This window comes from Nesoenas mayeri (genome assembly GCF_963082525.1).
Source record: "Nesoenas mayeri genome assembly, chromosome: 1".
Lineage (NCBI taxonomy): Eukaryota > Metazoa > Chordata > Aves > Columbiformes > Columbidae > Nesoenas > Nesoenas mayeri.
The window spans coordinates 208,871,875-208,890,676 of record NC_137541.1 but is presented as its reverse complement, the minus strand read 5'-3'; the positions used below and the strand labels follow the sequence as shown (position 1 = coordinate 208,890,676).

At 42.2% G+C, this 18,802-nt stretch overlaps 1 protein-coding gene across 3 annotated transcripts in view; it reads right to left on the bottom strand.

Annotated features, from left to right (window-relative positions):
* Window positions 1-18,802, bottom strand: part of TENM4 (teneurin transmembrane protein 4) — a gene marked incomplete at both ends in the record, with an annotated part of 380,135 nt that overhangs the window by 179,081 nt on the left and 182,252 nt on the right. For all 3 annotated transcript variants that reach the window (XM_080355605.1, XM_080355606.1, XM_080355607.1), the window contains 3 exons: window positions 5,104-5,314; window positions 13,398-13,612; window positions 18,485-18,655. In XM_080355605.1, the coding sequence (XP_080211731.1) occupies window positions 5,104-5,314; window positions 13,398-13,612; window positions 18,485-18,655 (597 nt within the window). The remainder of the gene's footprint in view (window positions 1-5,103; window positions 5,315-13,397; window positions 13,613-18,484; window positions 18,656-18,802) is intronic.

Below are 18,802 nucleotides of genomic sequence, written 5' to 3'. Positions count from 1 at the left end.
TGAAAGACCTTGATTGTCCATTCCTTTATAATGTCTTGCATCGTAATTCAGAGGAATGGGATATAAAAATGCTATTAAAAGATGAAAAGTTTCCTAGAATGATCTCTCTTTCCCTCCACCTGAACTGCCTGTACTATGCACAAGTATAAGCTCTGATAGGCATTAGGATGCTGCATTCTCCCCAGGTTTACATGCAGTGGCATGTAGCAGGCACATTTTTTATATCACCCAACTCTTTAGTGATGACGATTCCCCATCCTTTTAGAAAACTGTCGTCTCCTGCCCTCAAAATCAGTTCTAATGTTCCTGAGTGGATTTAGTTTAGCTACATCAATTTCTAAAACCGTGTGATGGACAGCCTCACAATTTATGAAGTTAACTGTATGTTATCAAACTGGGAATACAGATGCTTTTTTCCATTTTTTTCTGCATTTTTTTTCTAGAATAATAGAAGCTACGTCATTCCAGACAAGCACTGCACAGTAATTGCAGTTGATATTGTCATGCAGAGCCTGCAATGATTTTACTGACTCTGAAAAGTTCAGTCTCTTGGAACTTAGGAGATATACATGGAAAATCAGCTCTCTTTCTGTTCAACATGTTTATTGCTGATGTGAAATCTCCAGTCCTTTACTCAGATGAGTCCGCACTCACGGGTGAGGTTTGCCAGAAGAAATAACTGCATAGTTTGGCTTTATGAACTTACCATCATGATCTGCAGGGCTCTGCAAAGGGATCTGGATAGACTGGAAACATGGGCTGATTCCAATGGGATGAAGTTCAACAAGGCCAAGTGCCGGGTCCTGTACTTTGGCCACAACAACCCCCTGCAGTGACAGAGTGGCTGGAGAGCAGTCAGGCAGAAAGAAACCTGGGGGTGCTAATGGACAGGAAGCTCAACAAGTGCCAACAGCGTGTCCAGGTGGCCAAGAAACCCACTGGTATCCTGTCCTGTATCCAAACCAGCGTGGTCAGCAGGACAAGGGCAGTGATCCTTCCCCTGTGCTCTGCATTGGGGAGGCCACACCTGGAGTATTGTGTTCAGTTCTGGGCCCCTCAGTTCAGGAAAGAGATTGAAGTGCTGGAGCAGGTCCAGAGAAGAGCAACAAGACTGGGGAAGGGACTTGAACACAAGCCCTATGGGGAGAGGCTGAGGGAGCTGGGCTTGTTCAGTCTGGAGAAGAGGAGGCTTAGAGGTGAGCTCATCACTCTCTAGAACTACCTGAAGGGAAGTTCTAGCCAGGTGGGGATTGGTCTCTTCTCCCAGGCAGTCAGCAATAGGACAAGGGGGCATGGGCTTCAACTCTGGCAGGGGAAATTGAGGCTGGAGATTAGAAAGCAATTCTTTACAGAGAGAGTGGTCAGGCATTGGAATGGCTGCCCAGGGAGGTGCTGGACTCACTGGCCCTGAAGGCTTTTAAACTGGGATTGGACATGACACTTAGTGCCATGATCTAGTCAATGGACTGGAGTTGTACTAAGGGTTGGACTTGATGATCTCTGAGGTCTTTTCCAACCCAGTCAATTCTGTGATTCTGTGATTGCCATTATCCATTTTGTGTTTCCTACTATTACTCATGATTATTAATTAATGCTTAATGTGTTTTCCCAGCAGTTCCACCACCTCTCTGGGGAAATGTCACGTTTTGCATGGTGAGCAGCTGAAGGTGAGCCTGGGCTGGGTCAGAATTTGCACATCAATCAGAATTCTGGAGTTCCAGGTTGCTGGTCGTCTTCTCAGATCACCAAATCCTACTTCATCCTGCATCACAGTTGTACTTTTCAAACGCACTCTCACTGCAATCCCTATGTCAGCGCAATAATAAAGGCAGATTTTTCTCCGTGTTGCCACCACAGAAATCAAATTAAATGGCAGGTTGCCTCTGAAAGTCAACACAACTCCTCTGGAGGTTCCTCACCCCACACAGATAGATCTAAGGCTGCCGTCACGTGTGACCTGATTTATTTGTTTGGCATTGCAATTTTACACCCTGGTTCATAAACACTGTGTCAGGTTGCTGTATCCTCTTTACTCTGGCACCGAGGAAAATTATAACACCACAGTACTATAGTATTTATAGGCTTAAAACCCAGCAGTCGTGTCTTGCCAGACCTCATGAATACACTAGAAAGGTTCTGAAGCATTACAGTACATTTATTCAGATTTTTATTTTTATTTTTTTTAAACAAGCTGCTGAAATCTAGACTAACAAGAAAGGTACTGACTTGACAAGTCTATTACATTTTTTAGAGTACTTAGAAAAATGCTGCACTTCTCTGGCCAAATTCTAGGCAAGAAGCCACATCTTCCTATCTAAAATTTTTGCTTATCTCAAGTGCATTTCAAAGTGTGTAGCTTGTACCTAAACAGTTTTTCCTGTACACTAGAGATAAGTGTTGATATACAGCTGCCAGTGGGCAAAGTGATCCCCACACACGGAGCAAAGGTCTCTTGTATAACAAAAGAAAACATCCTTGCACCAAAACACAGAATGATTCAAGGTCAACAGGGGATATATGGAATATATCACAGAATCACAGAATGTCAGGGATTGGAAGGATTCAGTCCAATCCCCCCATGGAGCAGGAACACCCAGATGAGGTTACACAGGAAGGTGTCCAGGCGGGTTGGAATGTCTGCAGAGAAGGAGACTCCACAACCTCCCTGGGCAGCCTGGGCCAGGCTCTGCCACCCTCACCATGAAGAAGTTTCTTCTCAAATTATAAGTGGAACCTCTTGTGTTCCAGTTTGAACCCACTACCCCTTGTCCTATCACTGGTTGTCATCGAGAAGAGCCTGGCTCCATCCTTCTGACACTCCCCCTTTCCATATTGATCCCCATGAATGAATCACCCCTCAGTGTCCTCTTGTCCAGCTCCAGAGCCCCAGCTCCCTCAGCCTTTCCTCACACGGGAGATGCTCCACTCCCTTCAGCATCTTTGTTGCCCTGCGCTGGACTCTCTCCAGCAGTTCCCTGTCCTGCTGGAACTGAGGGGCCACAACTGGACACAATATTCCAGGTGTGGTCTCCCCAGGGCAGAGCAGAGGGGCAGGAGAACCTCTCTGACCTACTGACCACCCCCTTCTAATCCACCTCAGGTACCATTGGCCTTCTTGGCCACAAGGGCCCAGTGCTGGCTCATGGTCACCCTGCTGTCCCCAGGACCCCCAGGTCCCTTTCCCCTACGCTGCTCTCCAACAGGTCATTCCCCAACTTATACTGGAACCTGGGGTTGTTCCTGCCCAGATCCAAGACTCTACACTTGCCCTTGTTCTATTTCATTAAATTTCTCCCCGCCCAACTCTCAGCCTGTCCAGGTCTCTGATGGCAGCACAGCCTCTGTCGTGTCAGCCACTCCTCCCAGCTTGGTGTCACCAGCAAACTTGCTGACAGTCACTCTATTCCCTCATCCAAGTTGATGAATATACTGAATAATACCGGCCCCAGTACTGACCCCTGAGGCACTGCACTAGATACAGGTATCATGGACTATATATCATGGACTGTTCTGCTTATCATGTGGTCATGAAGGTACCTAAACAAAAAAAACAGGATTGCCTTAAAGACAATCTGACATGCTTCTCCCACACACCACTCCCCTACTGTCCAAAGGCAAATTAAGAATGTTTTCTTTCTTATTTTTTTTCTTTGCCTACGTATATGCCACGAGGCCAAGAGAAATGTCTGTCTACTACACTTAGCATCACTTTGGAAACAAGAACAACTAGTGACTGCTTTAAAAGCGTTTTCTGCTCTGAAAGCCTTACCGATTTTCCTGTGATGGGATACTTTAAATGGAAGAAATCCTTAGACAAGGAAAAAAGTCCCTTTCATCGAATACCTGGAGGTTCTTCTGGGCAGAAGGTGGCCAGTGTAAGCAAAAATTTAAATTGCTAAAGTATACTAAATGGAAGTAAATCCACATTCTATACAGCAAGACTTCAATTTCCCAAGCTAACATGCAGCTATTTCTGGTGTTGCTTAATGGCGAGCAGGACTGAACATCTGCATTTCCAGGTTTCAAATTTAACACAAAAGTATTATAGCAGTGTTTCCACTTCTGCATTAGATAAAATTTAGCTCTAAAATGGAATATTTGGATTGTAATGACTTCACTTTAATAAGACTTAAACTTTTAATTAACCTGCCAAGACAAATTACAGCCCATAGCTCTTAGGTAGCTATTGCAGACAGCTGAGAATCAACACCAATGCCTCTTCTGGGAGAGGGATTAATGGAAGCTTTGGAATAAATCTGCTTTTTTCAGCAAAGAAAAGAAGCCCATTAAACAATCACTGTGGCTAGAAGAAAGCTGAGTGCTAGTTATATGGAGCAATCTTTAAATTGCAACCAAATGAATTTGAGCACGTGAATGGTTTTAGCAAATCAGTAAAATTTTAAACTAAATATTATTGAATCTGCAACAGATTCTGACATTTACAGGGTGGAGGAAGAATACTCGGTGTGCTGGACTGTCAAGCAGCCCACAGGCAGCATCTTTTCCTTCTTGGACAGCAACAAATCGGTGCCTGTGCACAGAACTGGCAGGGCACTCTACTTCCAGAGAAGCTGAAAGGCCTTTTAAATTAATTTGTTCTTAAGAAATATCAGCTTCTTTCTGTTAGCAAGAAGAAACAGAGATTCCTGTTATTGTGGTTCCTCCTCCTAAGCGTTGCAGTGCTCTTTATTGGTGTTTTAACCCCGGTTCTCTGCCTGAACTCCAACTTGAGTAATTTCGATGGTGCTCAAAGGCAGGACTGCCACAGAAAAGTGTTGCATGGTGCTGCTTCAATCATTCCTGTTCCAGAAAGAGAAAAAAACCCCAACCAACCAAAAAAACTAAATAAAAATAAGATCAAGGGAAGAAAATAAAGCAGAGAATGTCAAACTTGTTATCCATCTTTGGCCCCGGGTAGAATCTCGTTAGGGATATAGTTACTGAAAAGGCTTACAAAATACTTAGGAGATATGTGGGGCCCAACAATATTCAGCTCGTTGCTATATACAATCCCTTACAAACATTCTCTCATTTGAGTACGCGCATTAATACTTGGCCTCAAGGCATATTTAGGAGTTCAGGAATAATCCAGGAAATCCTTACCAATAGCAGTCGTAAGAAAAGAAACCACTTCCGACTCCTTGCCGTCATTGTAGAAGGCCAGATGCCATATTCCTGAATCTAAATACTGGATGAAGCCCGTCTCGTGGCTGGACAAGGGCACGAAAGCTCTGTGTTGCCGCTGAGGTCCTTCTAAGCTTCTCGCCTCCTGCGTCAGTAGACGTCTTCCATCAAGGAGCTCGACAAAGTCAAACTGCAACACAAAAAAGAGTGATGTCTGTGCGTATTTCAGGCTTCCTCGAGCTCAGTCTCTCGCTCCAGGTCTACAGAAGCATCATAAACAGGATTTTCTCTGGTAATTCAAGTACGTTCCTGGACCACCTGCAAGCAATCATTTTGGAAATAGCTAGGATATGAATGTATTTCTCTGTAATTACATGAATCAAGAAATCATCTTTATTTAGAACATGACTTGGGGCATATTGACCCTGCTGATGTGTTCTCATTCTGCAGAAATGAGAAAAACATGAGGTAGGTCCAGGGACCATGACTAAATTGCACCATAAGCATGATGATAAGAAGCTGATTTGTTAGCTTCTTTGTGCCTTGGCTAATAAGGAAAATAGAGAGAAAAACATATCTAGCCTAACCGGGTTGTTTGCCAGAGTTGCTACAGGTCACCAAGGAAAAGATAAGAGGCATCTGTAAGTAAATTCTGGTAGAGGTTTTGCAGAAGTATTTTGCTTAGCCAGCAAGGATTTTATCTGAAAGCAATAGCAAAAAGTGGTTAAAAGATCAGAGAAGATAAAGATCAAAAAGAAATTAAGCAATTTATAAAAGTCCTATTTAGGAGGGTGCTTTTGGAAGTTTTCCTCAAAAGGACATATTTATTTATTGCCAGGGTAACTTCTGCTGAACAATTGCTTTGATTTTGCTACTAGTATTGCAACTGCCTATGGTTCCCTCTTTAAATAACTTTACACTGACTTTCTACGATAATTGTATTTTGTCTGGTAATATATTAATGGGAAGAGCCAGATAAAGCAAAGCAGACATCACAAATGTTAAGTGAACCTTATCTAATCTGACTTTTATTGTGTGTTTAAGTGAACTGGACACCTTGGGAGCAGAATCCAGCAGCTGGGGCACTGCCCAGATTTTCCATTCCCTGAATCATTTGGTTTTGCTTCTCTAATCCAGTTGGTCAAATAAGCTCGTAGTTTTTGGCAGGAAGGAGGAAAACAGGCAGAAATAGCAACAACACTTATTTTTGTACCCGTAAATGCTGCTGCACTGAATGGTTGCTGAGTGTTGGCTGAGTGTGGCAACAATATTTAGGCTTCTTATCCCTTTTGTCTTTACTGTAACAAACTTCTTTTATATTATTGTCTGGTATAGTCTTCAAAGTCAGCCAAGATAAGGACCTGATGACAAGTTCTTTTCCTCTGCAGTCATTGTTAAAGTTAAAAAAAATTGAAAGTGTTTATTCCCAACAACGTTTTGAGAAATAAGCTATATATGATGTAGCTTGCACATGAAATGATGAAATTTTTCCATAGAGTATTTTAACTACTGTGTTTGTAATTATCTCTTTACATGAAATAAGCTTTAAGCCTTGCTTTTTTTCCATATTTAAGTATATATATTTCCCCAACTTGGTGCTGAAGAGTCTTTTGAGAATGTAAAAGCTGGCACACCTGCAATGGTCATTCCTTTGGGCATCTATTCAAGTCCATAGAATCATAGAATGTCCTGAGTTGGAAGGGACCCACAAGGATCATCAAGTCCAACTCCTGTCCCTGCATAGGTCAACCCCACAGTTCACACCAGGTGTCTGAGGGCTTTAGTTTTGTCAAAGACAAAAGACATTTAAAAAAAAAATGCAATGTAAATACAAATTATAAAAATATATGGGAGCAAAAACGTAAAATAAAAAAATGTCATATAAACTCTAAAAATATATAAGTAAAAAATACAAGTTTCTGTTCTGAAAAGATACAATGATTTAGTGATTTTCAGTTAATGATGATACTAGTGAGAGGTTGGTTTGAATGACAGTGTGTGAGCCAGGTATCTGCAGACCCTCTGAGGACGAGCTCTTGTCCAGGCTGATTCCCCATGGGCTCTCAGCGCGGCCATGACTGACAGCTGAGAAGGACAGAGGACGTCACAGGGTTGTTTGGTTGCTGGGAATGTCTCAAAGGGGTTGAGTCTGACCAAGGAACACATTGGCCAGGTCTAAAGAAGAAGTTCAAACCAGTAAAAGAAAAACCTGTATATTTCCATTTCTATTTTGGGGCATGATGGGACAGACTGGGTAGATCTTGGAAAGGCACAGGTAAGTGTAGACACCACTGGTGAAGTCCATCTCAGTTTGAATTAGTTTTTTAGAATCACTGGACTGCAATTAAAGAAACAGACAGTTCTAGAATGCAATCTGCCTCATCCTAAAGTTGATATCTAAGAAATGTGCTGTGGATTGTGCCCTAAGGACATCCATAAGGCCACCAGCATCCTGAAATGCATCAGCACTGGTGTGGCCAGCAGACCCAGGGCAGTGACCGTCCCTGTGCTGGGCACTGGGGAGACCAAACCTCGAATCTCAGCGTCAGTTTTGGGTCCCTCACACCAAGAAAGGCCTTGAGGTGCTGGAGCGAGTTGAGAGAACGGAACGGAGCTGGGGAAGGGGCTGGAGCACAAGTGTGATGGGAGTGACTGAGGGACCTGGGGGGTTCAGCCTGGAGAACAGGAGCTGAGGGGAGACCTTCTGATCTCTGAACTGCCTGGAAGGAGCTTGGAGCCAGGGGGGTCGGGCTCTGCTCCCCAGGAACAAGCGCCAGGAGCAGAGGAAATGGCCTCAAGTTGCGCCAGGGGAGGTTGAGGTTGGATGTGGGGAACAATTTCTTCCCCAAAGGGCTGTGGGGCATTGGAACAGGCTGCCCAGGGCAGTGGTGGAGTCACCATCCCTGGAGGGTTGGACAGACACAGAGATGAGGTTCTTAGGGACATGGGTTAGTACCAGAGTTGGGTTAATGTTTGGACTTGATGATCTTGAGCAATCAAGATGATTCTATGATTTCTTGCTCCGTACTACATATTAAAGCTTAGTGACATGAAAACAACTTCAAGGCACCCAGCTATGCTGAGCTCCTGTTTTTATGGTCCAATCTGGGTTGGGCTCATTTGGGCTTTCCTGCCAAAAGTGAAACTTTATTTTTTATAAATGTTTGCAAGATGCTGCTGTGGATGTTGATGCCTTTGCAAAATTACTAGTTACTATTTGTAAATATTAATTGAACCACAAACGGACTGTGCTTTATTGCAATCTGATACATTCAGAGATTTTTAATATGCAGTTAAAGTTATTGCAAGCAAGGAAATGGTAGATAAAATACCATGTTAATAAATTGAAATTGTACAAATGGAAAAATACCTCCCACAAGCTGTGATGGCCAATCCCTGAAATTTATGATTTAACAAAATTTGGCCTAGGTTAAAATGAGTTTAAAAAAATGATTTGATCTAGGAAGATAAAATCTAATAGACCATAATAAAATTCTGTAACTTTTATTATGATTTGTTGAGATGAATGAAAAGAAATACCTTTAGCTAATAGCGAACTATTTTATGCTCCTGCAGGCTCTGTTTCTACCACTAAAGGAATGTGGAGCTTACACTTTCTTCTTTCTTTTTAGTGTCCATGGTTGTTGGCAGCCTCGACTATAAGGCCGATCACCAGAGGCAGAGAAAGTTTAACAAAGAGAATCTGGAGTAGTTTGTTCTTCTAGGATGGATAAAAATGACTTTTAGCATTTTACCAGATTCGGGAATATCCACTAAGGGTTGACAGCTTTGGGATCAATGCAAAGATCCCAAAAGATAATAGACTACATTAAGGGCTGTACTACAGAAGGTGCTTTATCTATACAGAATAAATATCTAATCATCTAACAGAGAAGAAAACCTGAGTGTCAGCTAGAATTTTACTCCTGCCATCAACTAGATAGGCTGGGGAAAAATAATTGATCCTGTTTTAAGTCCTTCTGGGTGAGACTGTATCACTACTCTAAGCAAACATTTTATCAAAGCCTTATTTATGAAAATCCTTATAAAATTTGGGCATATAAACCTCATTGGGTAGATTTATGTTATGCAGCAGATACTCTGGATTATGCAAAAGAAAAGATTTGTGTATATATTTATAATATATTAACTATGAGAAACAAGTTTGACATTTCAACACAGAAAACAGGTTACCTATTTAATGACTCCTGAGACAAACTATGGTGAGACTAAATGCTACGGATTAAACATCATACAAAAATATATCAAAGGAGAACAATGTTTTAATTGACAGTGGGTTTATAAAATAATAAATCTAGGAAAATGGATCATTTCCAAACTAAATTGAATATTAACAAGTAATATATAAATATTATTTCAATATCTGCAGTTTCATTTTTTCTTCAGAATAGGGTAGGCTTTAGGATCTGTTTCTGTTAGTGTACCGTGTTTTTATTGTTTGAATAAAAAAGTATCTCTGGTCATTTTTGGTGATGTTTTGGTCCAGATTATGATGTTTTTTAATATATATTTGGTAGCTCTCAATTAGTGGCAAGACAAAAACCAGCATTTAAAAGGACTCTGAGCAAGTGTATCACCTCCTCCAGTATGTAATAATCACAAACACGTGCCACATCCCACATTTAACGTCTCATTCTCAGCTGAGGCTTCAACTGACACAGAACCACATTGTTTTAAATGGGAAAGGTCCTGACACTGACAAGTCACTTTGAATATCCCAGGAAAAATTACGTTAAAGAAAAAACAGCAGCAATGGTGAAGCCAGTGTGGGCTTCTTAATTACTTAAAAGATTATTATGGTTGGGTGTAGTGGCCTGCTACATTGAAAGATTTTGCTTTAAGTTCAATAGGTTTGAGGTTTAGGTGTTAAATTTTATATTTATTCTTTAAGCAATTGTCACGGAGGCACCCCAAGGTTAGTTTAAGGGACAACAGGGTCCAAAACAACTTTTATAAAAACCGGTGAGAAAAAAGGTTTTAGCACTCCAAAGTGACTTGAATACAGGTTCAGATATCAGTTGAGGAAAATTATTAAGGGGCAGCAACTAATAATTCAGGCGGTCCACAGTGTGCATGCACGTGGCATCACCAAAACAATGCCAGAGCCGTCCCTGAGTCCGGGAAGAGTCCACACTTGCCTGTACATGGTGTGAGATTATTTTAATGGGATACACGTACTCGTAGTGAGTACGGAAAGTGTACACTCGCAATCCCGCGAGGGTAAATTTATAATACACTCGCAAACCTGCGAGGAGAAATACACGTGCAAATGTGCACGGAATATTGCACGTGCTTATGTGGAAGCACGGGAGGAAAATACACTCGCGATTGTGCGAGGAAATAATGTATACATGTGCTCGTATTGAGCACAGAAAGTTACACGTGCAAATGTGCACAGAAAGTAGATACAATCCTGCGAGGATTAATTTTACACGCGCTCATATGGAGCACGGAAAGTTACACGTGCATATGTGCACAGAAAGTATAAATACACTCGCAATCCTGCGAGAAGTTTTACTCACACCCGTGGTGGCAAGGCAAACTGAGTCTCCATCCCGGGGAGGGGGGCTCTCAGCGGCAGCATCTTGCTCGTGCTCCGAGAGACCCGCGACAATGGGCAGAGTCTCGACGAGAATCCTGTTTTTTATAGGCTGATCAGACCTGACTGTAGGCATTCCAGAAGCTTCTCTGCACCCCCACACTGGCTGTGGGTGCCCCTGAAGCCTCCAAACATCCCCCACACTGGCCGTGGGTGCCCAGCGGCTCAGTGGCGCCTCGGCACTCCCTTCTCCTAATGGCCCTGGCCAGGGTGCTCTGGGGCCAAACAAAATAAGGTGTCAGTCTCAAGTAGCAGAGAGAGAGGTAGATGGGTCTACTTCATCCATGATGAAGGAGGGAGGGGGAGAGAAGGGGGTTTGCATCCTGCCACAGCAATTGAAACTATTCATGTAGTAACTCCTGTTCCATAACGGAAATTAATAATGAAAACAAACAAGTAAAATCGGAGTTTATATAGAATTCCGATCTACAGTTAGTATTATGTGACCATGACTTGAGTTTTTTATTTAAATAAAATAGGAGTTTGAAGTTTTAAACATCTGAATCTCCCCATAAAAAGAGACTGATTAAAAATGGGCAATAACAGCACTACTGTGTCACTGAATTTATGACCTGCTGATCCTATTGAAGTATTTTAATTCTGTAGAAAAGTAGGCAGAGAAAGTGTAGATTTATGACACCTCTTCGAGATAAATAGGTTGCAGGTGTGTTAATATGTAGAAAATACCATATTACCCGGAAAGATTGTAATAAATATATTTGCTTGCTTGAAAAGAAAACAAAGGCAGGGTGTTTCTATAAATCCCAAATAGCTGTGTTGGTTGTTCAGCTTTTCAGTTAATAATGGAGGGCGTGGGTAATGTACAACATTAATATAATCCTGGTAATACTTTGATAACTAGTGGGAGTAAGATGTTTACATTGCGAATGAGAGTTATGTCTGGATATATTAATCAATCTGGTTGAAAGCAGCTTAGAAAATGAAGTGGAAAGTAGAGAAAATAATGTATAAAATCCTTATTTAAGGGGATGGTTCTCCAGAGATTGTCCCAGAAAGCGATTTCTTGCCACAGCTTTTGCCAAGGTGTCTCAAGAAAAGCAACTGTTTTCATTTTAGTCCTACGGAATGAAAACTATATCTTGATTTCTGCTTAAGTAAGCTTTATGTAAAAACTTTATTTTCTTTGGTTGTATTGGGCCATGACCAATCTCAGTCCAATCTGACAGTCAAGATGCAAAATGTGAAGCATTGGCACAAGGTTTTTACAGCACAGAAGGTGACAATGAATCTTGCTCCCATGGGGCTGAGAGACTGAGGTCTTGCTGCTCTCACCATGAGAGGGGAAAGGCAGAGGCTGGAAGAGGGAGACAGACCTGAGATATAGAGGACAATGCTTAAGAGAGGGTTTTTTCTGATATAGTTTTTCTGTATCTAGGGCAGTGCCTCAGGGGTCAGTACTGGGGCCTGTATTGTTCAATATATTCATCAATGATTTAGACGAGGGAATAGAGTGAGTGTCAGCAGGTTTGCTGGTGACACCAAGCTGGGAGGAGTGGCTGACACGACAGAGGCTGTGCTGCCATCAGAGACCTGGACAGGCTGAGAGTTGGGCGGGGAAACATTTAATGAAATAGAACAAGGGCAAGTGTAGAGTCTTGGATCTGGGCAGGAACAGCCCCAGGTTCCAGTGTAAGTTGGGGAATGACCTGTTGGAGAGCAGTGTAGGGGATAGGGAGCTGGGGGTCCTGGGGACAGCAGGATGAGCATGAGCCAGCACTGGGCCCTTGTGGCCAGGAAGGCCAATGGTACCTGAGGTGGATTAGAAGGGGGGTGGTCAGTAGGTCAGAGAGGTTCTCCTGCCCCTCTACTCTGCCCTGGGGAGACCACATCTGGAATCTTGTGTCCAGTTGTGGCCCCTCAGTTCCAGCAGGACAGGGAACTGCTGGAGAGAGTCCAGCATAGGGCAATAAGGATGCTGAAGGGAGTGGAGCATCTCCCGTGTGAGGAAAGGCTGAGGGAGCTGGGGCTCTTGAACTTGGATAAGACTGAGGGGTGATCTCATTAATGTTTCCAGATATATAAAGGGTGAGTGTCAGGAGGATGGAGCCAGGCTCTTCTCAGTGACAACCAGTGATAGGACAAGGGGTAATGGGTACAAACTAGAACACAAGAGGTTCCACTTATAATTTGAGAAGAAACTTCTTCATGGTGAGGGTGGCAGAGCCTGGCCCAGGCTGCCCAGGGAGGTTGTGGAGTCTCCTTCTCTGCAGACATTCCAACCCGCCTGGACACCTTCCTGTGTAACCTCATCTGGGTGTTCCTGCTCCATGGGGGATTGCACTGGATGAGCTTTCCAGGTCCCTTCTAATCCCTGACATTCTGGGATTCTGTGATAGTTTGAGCGTGGTTGCTGCTGCGAGGGGCACTGGATGGAGAAGGTGGCACCTCACATTTCCATGAGCAACCAGCTTATACCCTCAGCGACCGCCAGACCACAAAATCCTTTTCCTCCTCTGGCATTTTGCTGCCCACAGCCCAATGCATGTAAATATCTTATAATTGTGACGTGATTCTCTTTCTCTTTAACATCTTGCAAGGGTGCAACAAATTCTTGATAGAAATAGCTGAAATCATAAGAAACAATTAGAATATACAATTGAAGACAGGTATTGTTTAATTGAGGTCCCATTACCTGCGTATGTGATGGCGGGAGGCCTTTTCTGCCATAGATGCCAACCAGAGCGGCCTTTCCTAAGGACACATTGAATTTCAGATGCACTGGGTGGTCGATGAACACCTGAGATCTCCAAAAGATACCCGGAGGGATCTTCTGTGTGGCTCGTCTGCCCACATCAATTTCTCCCGAGTCTATAAAACTGTCGTCTGGAAAGAAACTACTGGGCTTTCCTGCCAAAACACAGGAACAAAAATCTTAGATTAGCTTTAGATCTTAAAAGTAATCCAGTCATACCAGTATCTGCAACGTCGATCTTGAGAAACAGTCTATTAGTGTCCTGAGGTCTCCAGAGCACTTTGTGTAGCCGATCCATACGATTATGGGAATAAAACCAGCAGGGTTATTCCTGGCTTCAGTAACTGTTTTGTTTGAAAACACGAACGTGGGAAGAGCAACCTGGAGAAAAACGGCCTTTTGTTTAAATTATAACATCAAAGAGTGTGTGATTACATTCTGAAGATAAGAATAAATCATCTGACATTATATCCCAAATGAATGTAAGTTCACGGATGGAGAAGTCATCATTAAATGAGCAAAGAGAAGTGTAGTAAGAGTGAGGTAGACATGTGTCACAGAATGGAATGGTAGTGCGGAGAACAGCGGCATGAACGATGCCTAAGTGGGGAAAGGAAAATGTTTCTCTATTAAATTAATTCTTGACAGTTGTAAAAGTATTTGAAATTTGTTCAACAGTCCAAAAAAAATTCTAAAGGAAAAGAAACGGAGTGAGAAAAACGAAGGAAATCACACCCTGTGCTTGGATAGTAAGTACTAAGAAACATGAGATGTTTTAGTGGGGTTTCAGTCCAGCTTTTTGAAGCGACCACCAGGCTGGAGAGCAGCTGGATGGCAACCGGTATGTCCCGTAATGTCCCAGGGAGTCAGCGGGGAGTTCGGCATCCCTGGAAACACACCTGAGAAATGCCAGGTTGGGAATTCACTCACTCACAGCCCTTGAAACTGGTGGCTGCTTCAAATAATGGGGACCCAAAGGCAGCCCAGGGAATGAGGGGCAGAATGGAAAAGCAAATCTCAGAATGTTGTGTTTTGGGGCTTTGCTATAGGCAGTGGCCATGGCTTCAACTGCTGGGCATGAAGCCAATGAAGAAAGCAACTGCTCAGCAAACAGCCTTTATTTAAAGACACTTCAAGTTCAAAAGTTTGCAGTAGTGTCACCTGGAAGATTCTGACTTTAGTAAGGAAAACATCATGTCACCAACAATTTTATTAATTTTAGAACTTCAAATAAATTAGTCATCTTTGTGCCATCACAGCGCACTACTCTGTGTTTCACAGATCAAGCAGTTCTAACAAAACAAGAAGGAAACTTTCGGGAACAGACAATGTTTTGTAGGGAAATCACATTGTGAGGTGTTTTTGTTCCACAACCTACATTTGGGAAATGGGAAACAAAAATATCTTTTGCCACCCACCGTGAATTCAAGTGAAATAGTCTCGGAATTTAATTGCTATGTTGAAAAGGTGATTGGTAGAACCATCTTTCATTTTATTGGTTCAAATTATAATATTCCCTTTAATATTTTATAATATAAATTATAACATTTCCTTAAACTTCTCCATATACCATTCCAACATAAAGTCTCCAGGAGAAACAGATGTAAATTGTTAGCTGTCGGAAAATCCATATAGAAATTATGTGCCTATTAACTGTTAGCAAAATAAGTCTCTGAAGGTGTTTCTTTGTTCAATTGAGAATTAATATTTGTTTTTTTACTGATGGAAAATCTTTTAGCAGAACTTTTGGTTTGAATAAGACTAACCCCTGGTTTAAAGTGAGCAGCTGCTTAACTACACTGTTGGAGCGGGACAGAAAGCCAAAGGTGTATACATGTTCATATAAAAAAAAAACTACTGGCCATTTTATAAGATCCTCATTTATCTTTGTTCATCTCATTCAAATAAATACAGGGGGAAAATCTGCTGAGTTTTTCTCTATTTTAGTCAAATTGTATATTAATAGAGATAGCCAGAAGCAGCTCAGGTAAATGGACATTCTTTCCATATAATTGGAAATGTACAACTGTACAATGAAAATCAACTAGCTTGAATCCAAAGGGGATTACTTTATCAACTGGGTTGCTAATATTTATTTGGCATACTAAAAATCACTTTTCACACTGCCAGGATTAAAGGAAACAGTTCCCATGTCTTCGTGTAAAGTTTCTTATTCCGTTATTGTAAGATGAAAAGATTCAGAATTCTATTAAAAAAGGAAGAGCTAAAACATCACGTTTTTGTTCAAATGAAGGATATGTTTTTTCTGATTACTACTGACATGTTTTGTAGATTCTTAGAAATGTAAATGAAAACCTAAAGTATTTGATATGCTCCTTGATTGTTCATTAATAAAGATTGTGCCTCGGAGTGACTCAGGGAAGGTGAGAATTTAACGTGATAGATGTTGCTATGCAAGAGACAGCCTGGAGAAAATGAGCCCGGACCGTACTCCACTTGTGTGGAGAGCAGCTCCTGCGACTGAAAAAGACAATTTCACAGAAATAATTGCTTGTACAGATAATTACAAAGTTGATGTCTCCTCTTGGTGGACAGTTGTATGGCTGAGAAGCTGTTTGTTTGAGGTGCCAGCGGTTGATGTTTGGTATAAGAATCCAAATAACAGCTCCTTTCTCCAGGCTGAACTCGGTCCTTGAAATCCATCCATGTTTCATCCGTTTTAGCTCACAATAAGATCAGGCTCTACGGACTGGATACTTCATAAAGAAAGTACAATAAGAAAGTCATTTCAGCTTCTAATCACAAATTAGGTTTTAATCAGAATATCTGACTCCTTCAAATTAACTTCAGGTCTGAATTCTTAATTGGGCTGTCAAGCGCTTTGCTCTTTCCCACATGTTACCTTGAACTTTTTAGTTGCTGTAGCAACTATTCCTAATCTATTTGGATATCAAAATGGACTATTTCATTTCAGGCCTTGCCGAATCTGCTTGTTTATTTGACAGCAAGGTACCCTGACTGACCAAACCACTTGAGAATACACTTGCATTTCTCTAACTTCAATCACAGTTAATCACATGCTTGAATGTAAGCACGTGATTAAATGCTTTGCTAAACAGCGATGGGCTTAAAACACAGGTAAATGCAACACTTCTAGTCCAGAATTAGTTGCATAGTCACCCCATGGTGAGAGAGATGCATTTTAAGGTTGGACAGTGTTACTTCTGCAATAAGGATGTTCTGATGTGGTCCTTATTCAGGACAAGATATTCTCCTGTAAAGCCTACAGATTCTCTAAGATCTATACAAAGCATTAACTTGAGGGGTCTCCTGCTGACATAACTAGAGGGATTCCCAGATTCCTCTTTTAACAGAGCTTTTTGGCAGCATTTATAACTTCTACGGGTGTCACCGTAAGCGTGGCTGAAAAAGAAATCAAGTGGAGGCCTTTGATTTGGACGGCAGCTTCGGATGCATCCATTTGCTTTCATTTTGACTTTTAAGAGGAAACGGACAGATCAAAACTAGAGATGAAACATATGGCAAGTTAGAGGGGGAACAAAAAGGGATCTGTCATGAACTATTTTTGAAGGCAACAGCAGGGATATCTGCAGCTTGCTGGACCAGTAAGGTTTGCTGAGAATAATCTGCTTAGCGGATCTTTCCTTGTAGCAACCCGATGTCAGCCATCAGTTGCTAGTAAATGCACTGTTATAAGGAACACACATAATTATGGCCATTATTTGGACTAATAAAGACAGATAAGCTCTTAAAGAGAAAAAATAATACAATTAATTTAAGTTAAACATGTAAACATAGGCTCTCAGCCAAAGTCTAGGGAACTCGGTGGAAACTTTTGAATTCAATGAGCTGCCAGAACAGTAGCACACTTCTTATCTCTTACCCACAAAAGTTCCTTCCCCAAAATAACTACCCAAAGCAGCCAATTACTTCAATTTTACTGGAATCTGTTAACCTCCTATAAAGAAGATGACACACAAACAAAAGAGCTTTCTGAAAAATTGTATTTAATTTCTTCAGCTAAGTCTTGGGAGGGATAAACCACCTCTCCTTTGCAGGGCTTACAGGTACTTTTGGCAGTGCCATCTCTATCCAAAGCATGGTAAGATGTCAAGCTGCAGGATAAGGCACTGCTGAATTGTCAACCCATTAGTTGCTTCTCATTTCAGTTAAAATTGCAAGCTTTCAATGTTTTGATAACTTGTGGAGACTCTTATGTGGCTACTTTTGCAAAGAGGCGTCCAATTCTGAAGGGCCAAAACTCACAGTGTAATAGCTCTTAGTAGATATTTTGGTCCTCAAGACGTTTGGGACTGGGTGACAACGAGTAGGCAAACTCAAACATTTTTGTGCTGTTGTAGAGAAAGCCTGATCCAACTGTCCAGGAATCATTTAATTTTCAAGACATAGTTTCTTCCCATGAAAACAGCCACTCGAGGCAGGGTTTTCATGGTGGTCTTCTGTAGGCTGTCCCCTAAAAGAGGGGAGATTCAAGCCAGGCATGAGGAAGAAATTTTTTACAGTGAGGGTGGTGAGAGTCTGTCCCAGGTTGGCTAGAGAGGTGGTGGATGAACCATCCCTGGAGACATCCCAGGCCAGGCTGGACGGGGCTCTTAGCAACCTGATCTTTATGATTTTACAGTTGGACTCAATGACCCCAAGGGTCTCTTCCAACCAAAATTATTCTCTGATTCGATGATCTACTTGAAGGTGTCCCTGCTCATGGCAGGGGTTGGACCAGCTGCGCTCTGAAGGTCCCTTCCAACCCAAATAATTCTGATTCTACATGGTGCTGAGGGATCATCTTGAGAATGCCTTAGATGTACGGTGAGGCTTGCACACAGTTTAATCGCATTAGTGGACGACAGAAGGGTATGAAACTTAGAAACACATGGAAACGAGACTGACGACTATTAGTTCTAGATGTGAAAGACTAGAAGAAGCACCCGATGATGGCAGCATTGAGGGTAATGGAACATGCGATTGGATGGCTGGAGTTCAGAGGCGGACAGAAGACTCACAACATGGACAGACACCAACCGTACCTTCACTGGCTCCTTTGCCTTTCCTGTCAGGTAACTCTAACCCTGTGCCCCCCGAGGGATATAAGGAGACGTCCGTTGGCACTGGCCAACTGCTGGCTGTGTCCTCCGTGATTTCATACATCTGCCCTTCCATCGGCTGCAGGTGCCAGTTTAGGCCAAACAGGTGCATGGCTGTGGTGAGCAATGAGAAAAGTCATCTTTTTCTGTTTGGGAGAGGTGCAGAACTACAGGGGGACTTTCTAAACCCTCGTTCCAACACCTTATTAGTGGGCATTGCTTTAGGACAAGAATAGGATTCATATAATCAGACAACCTGCT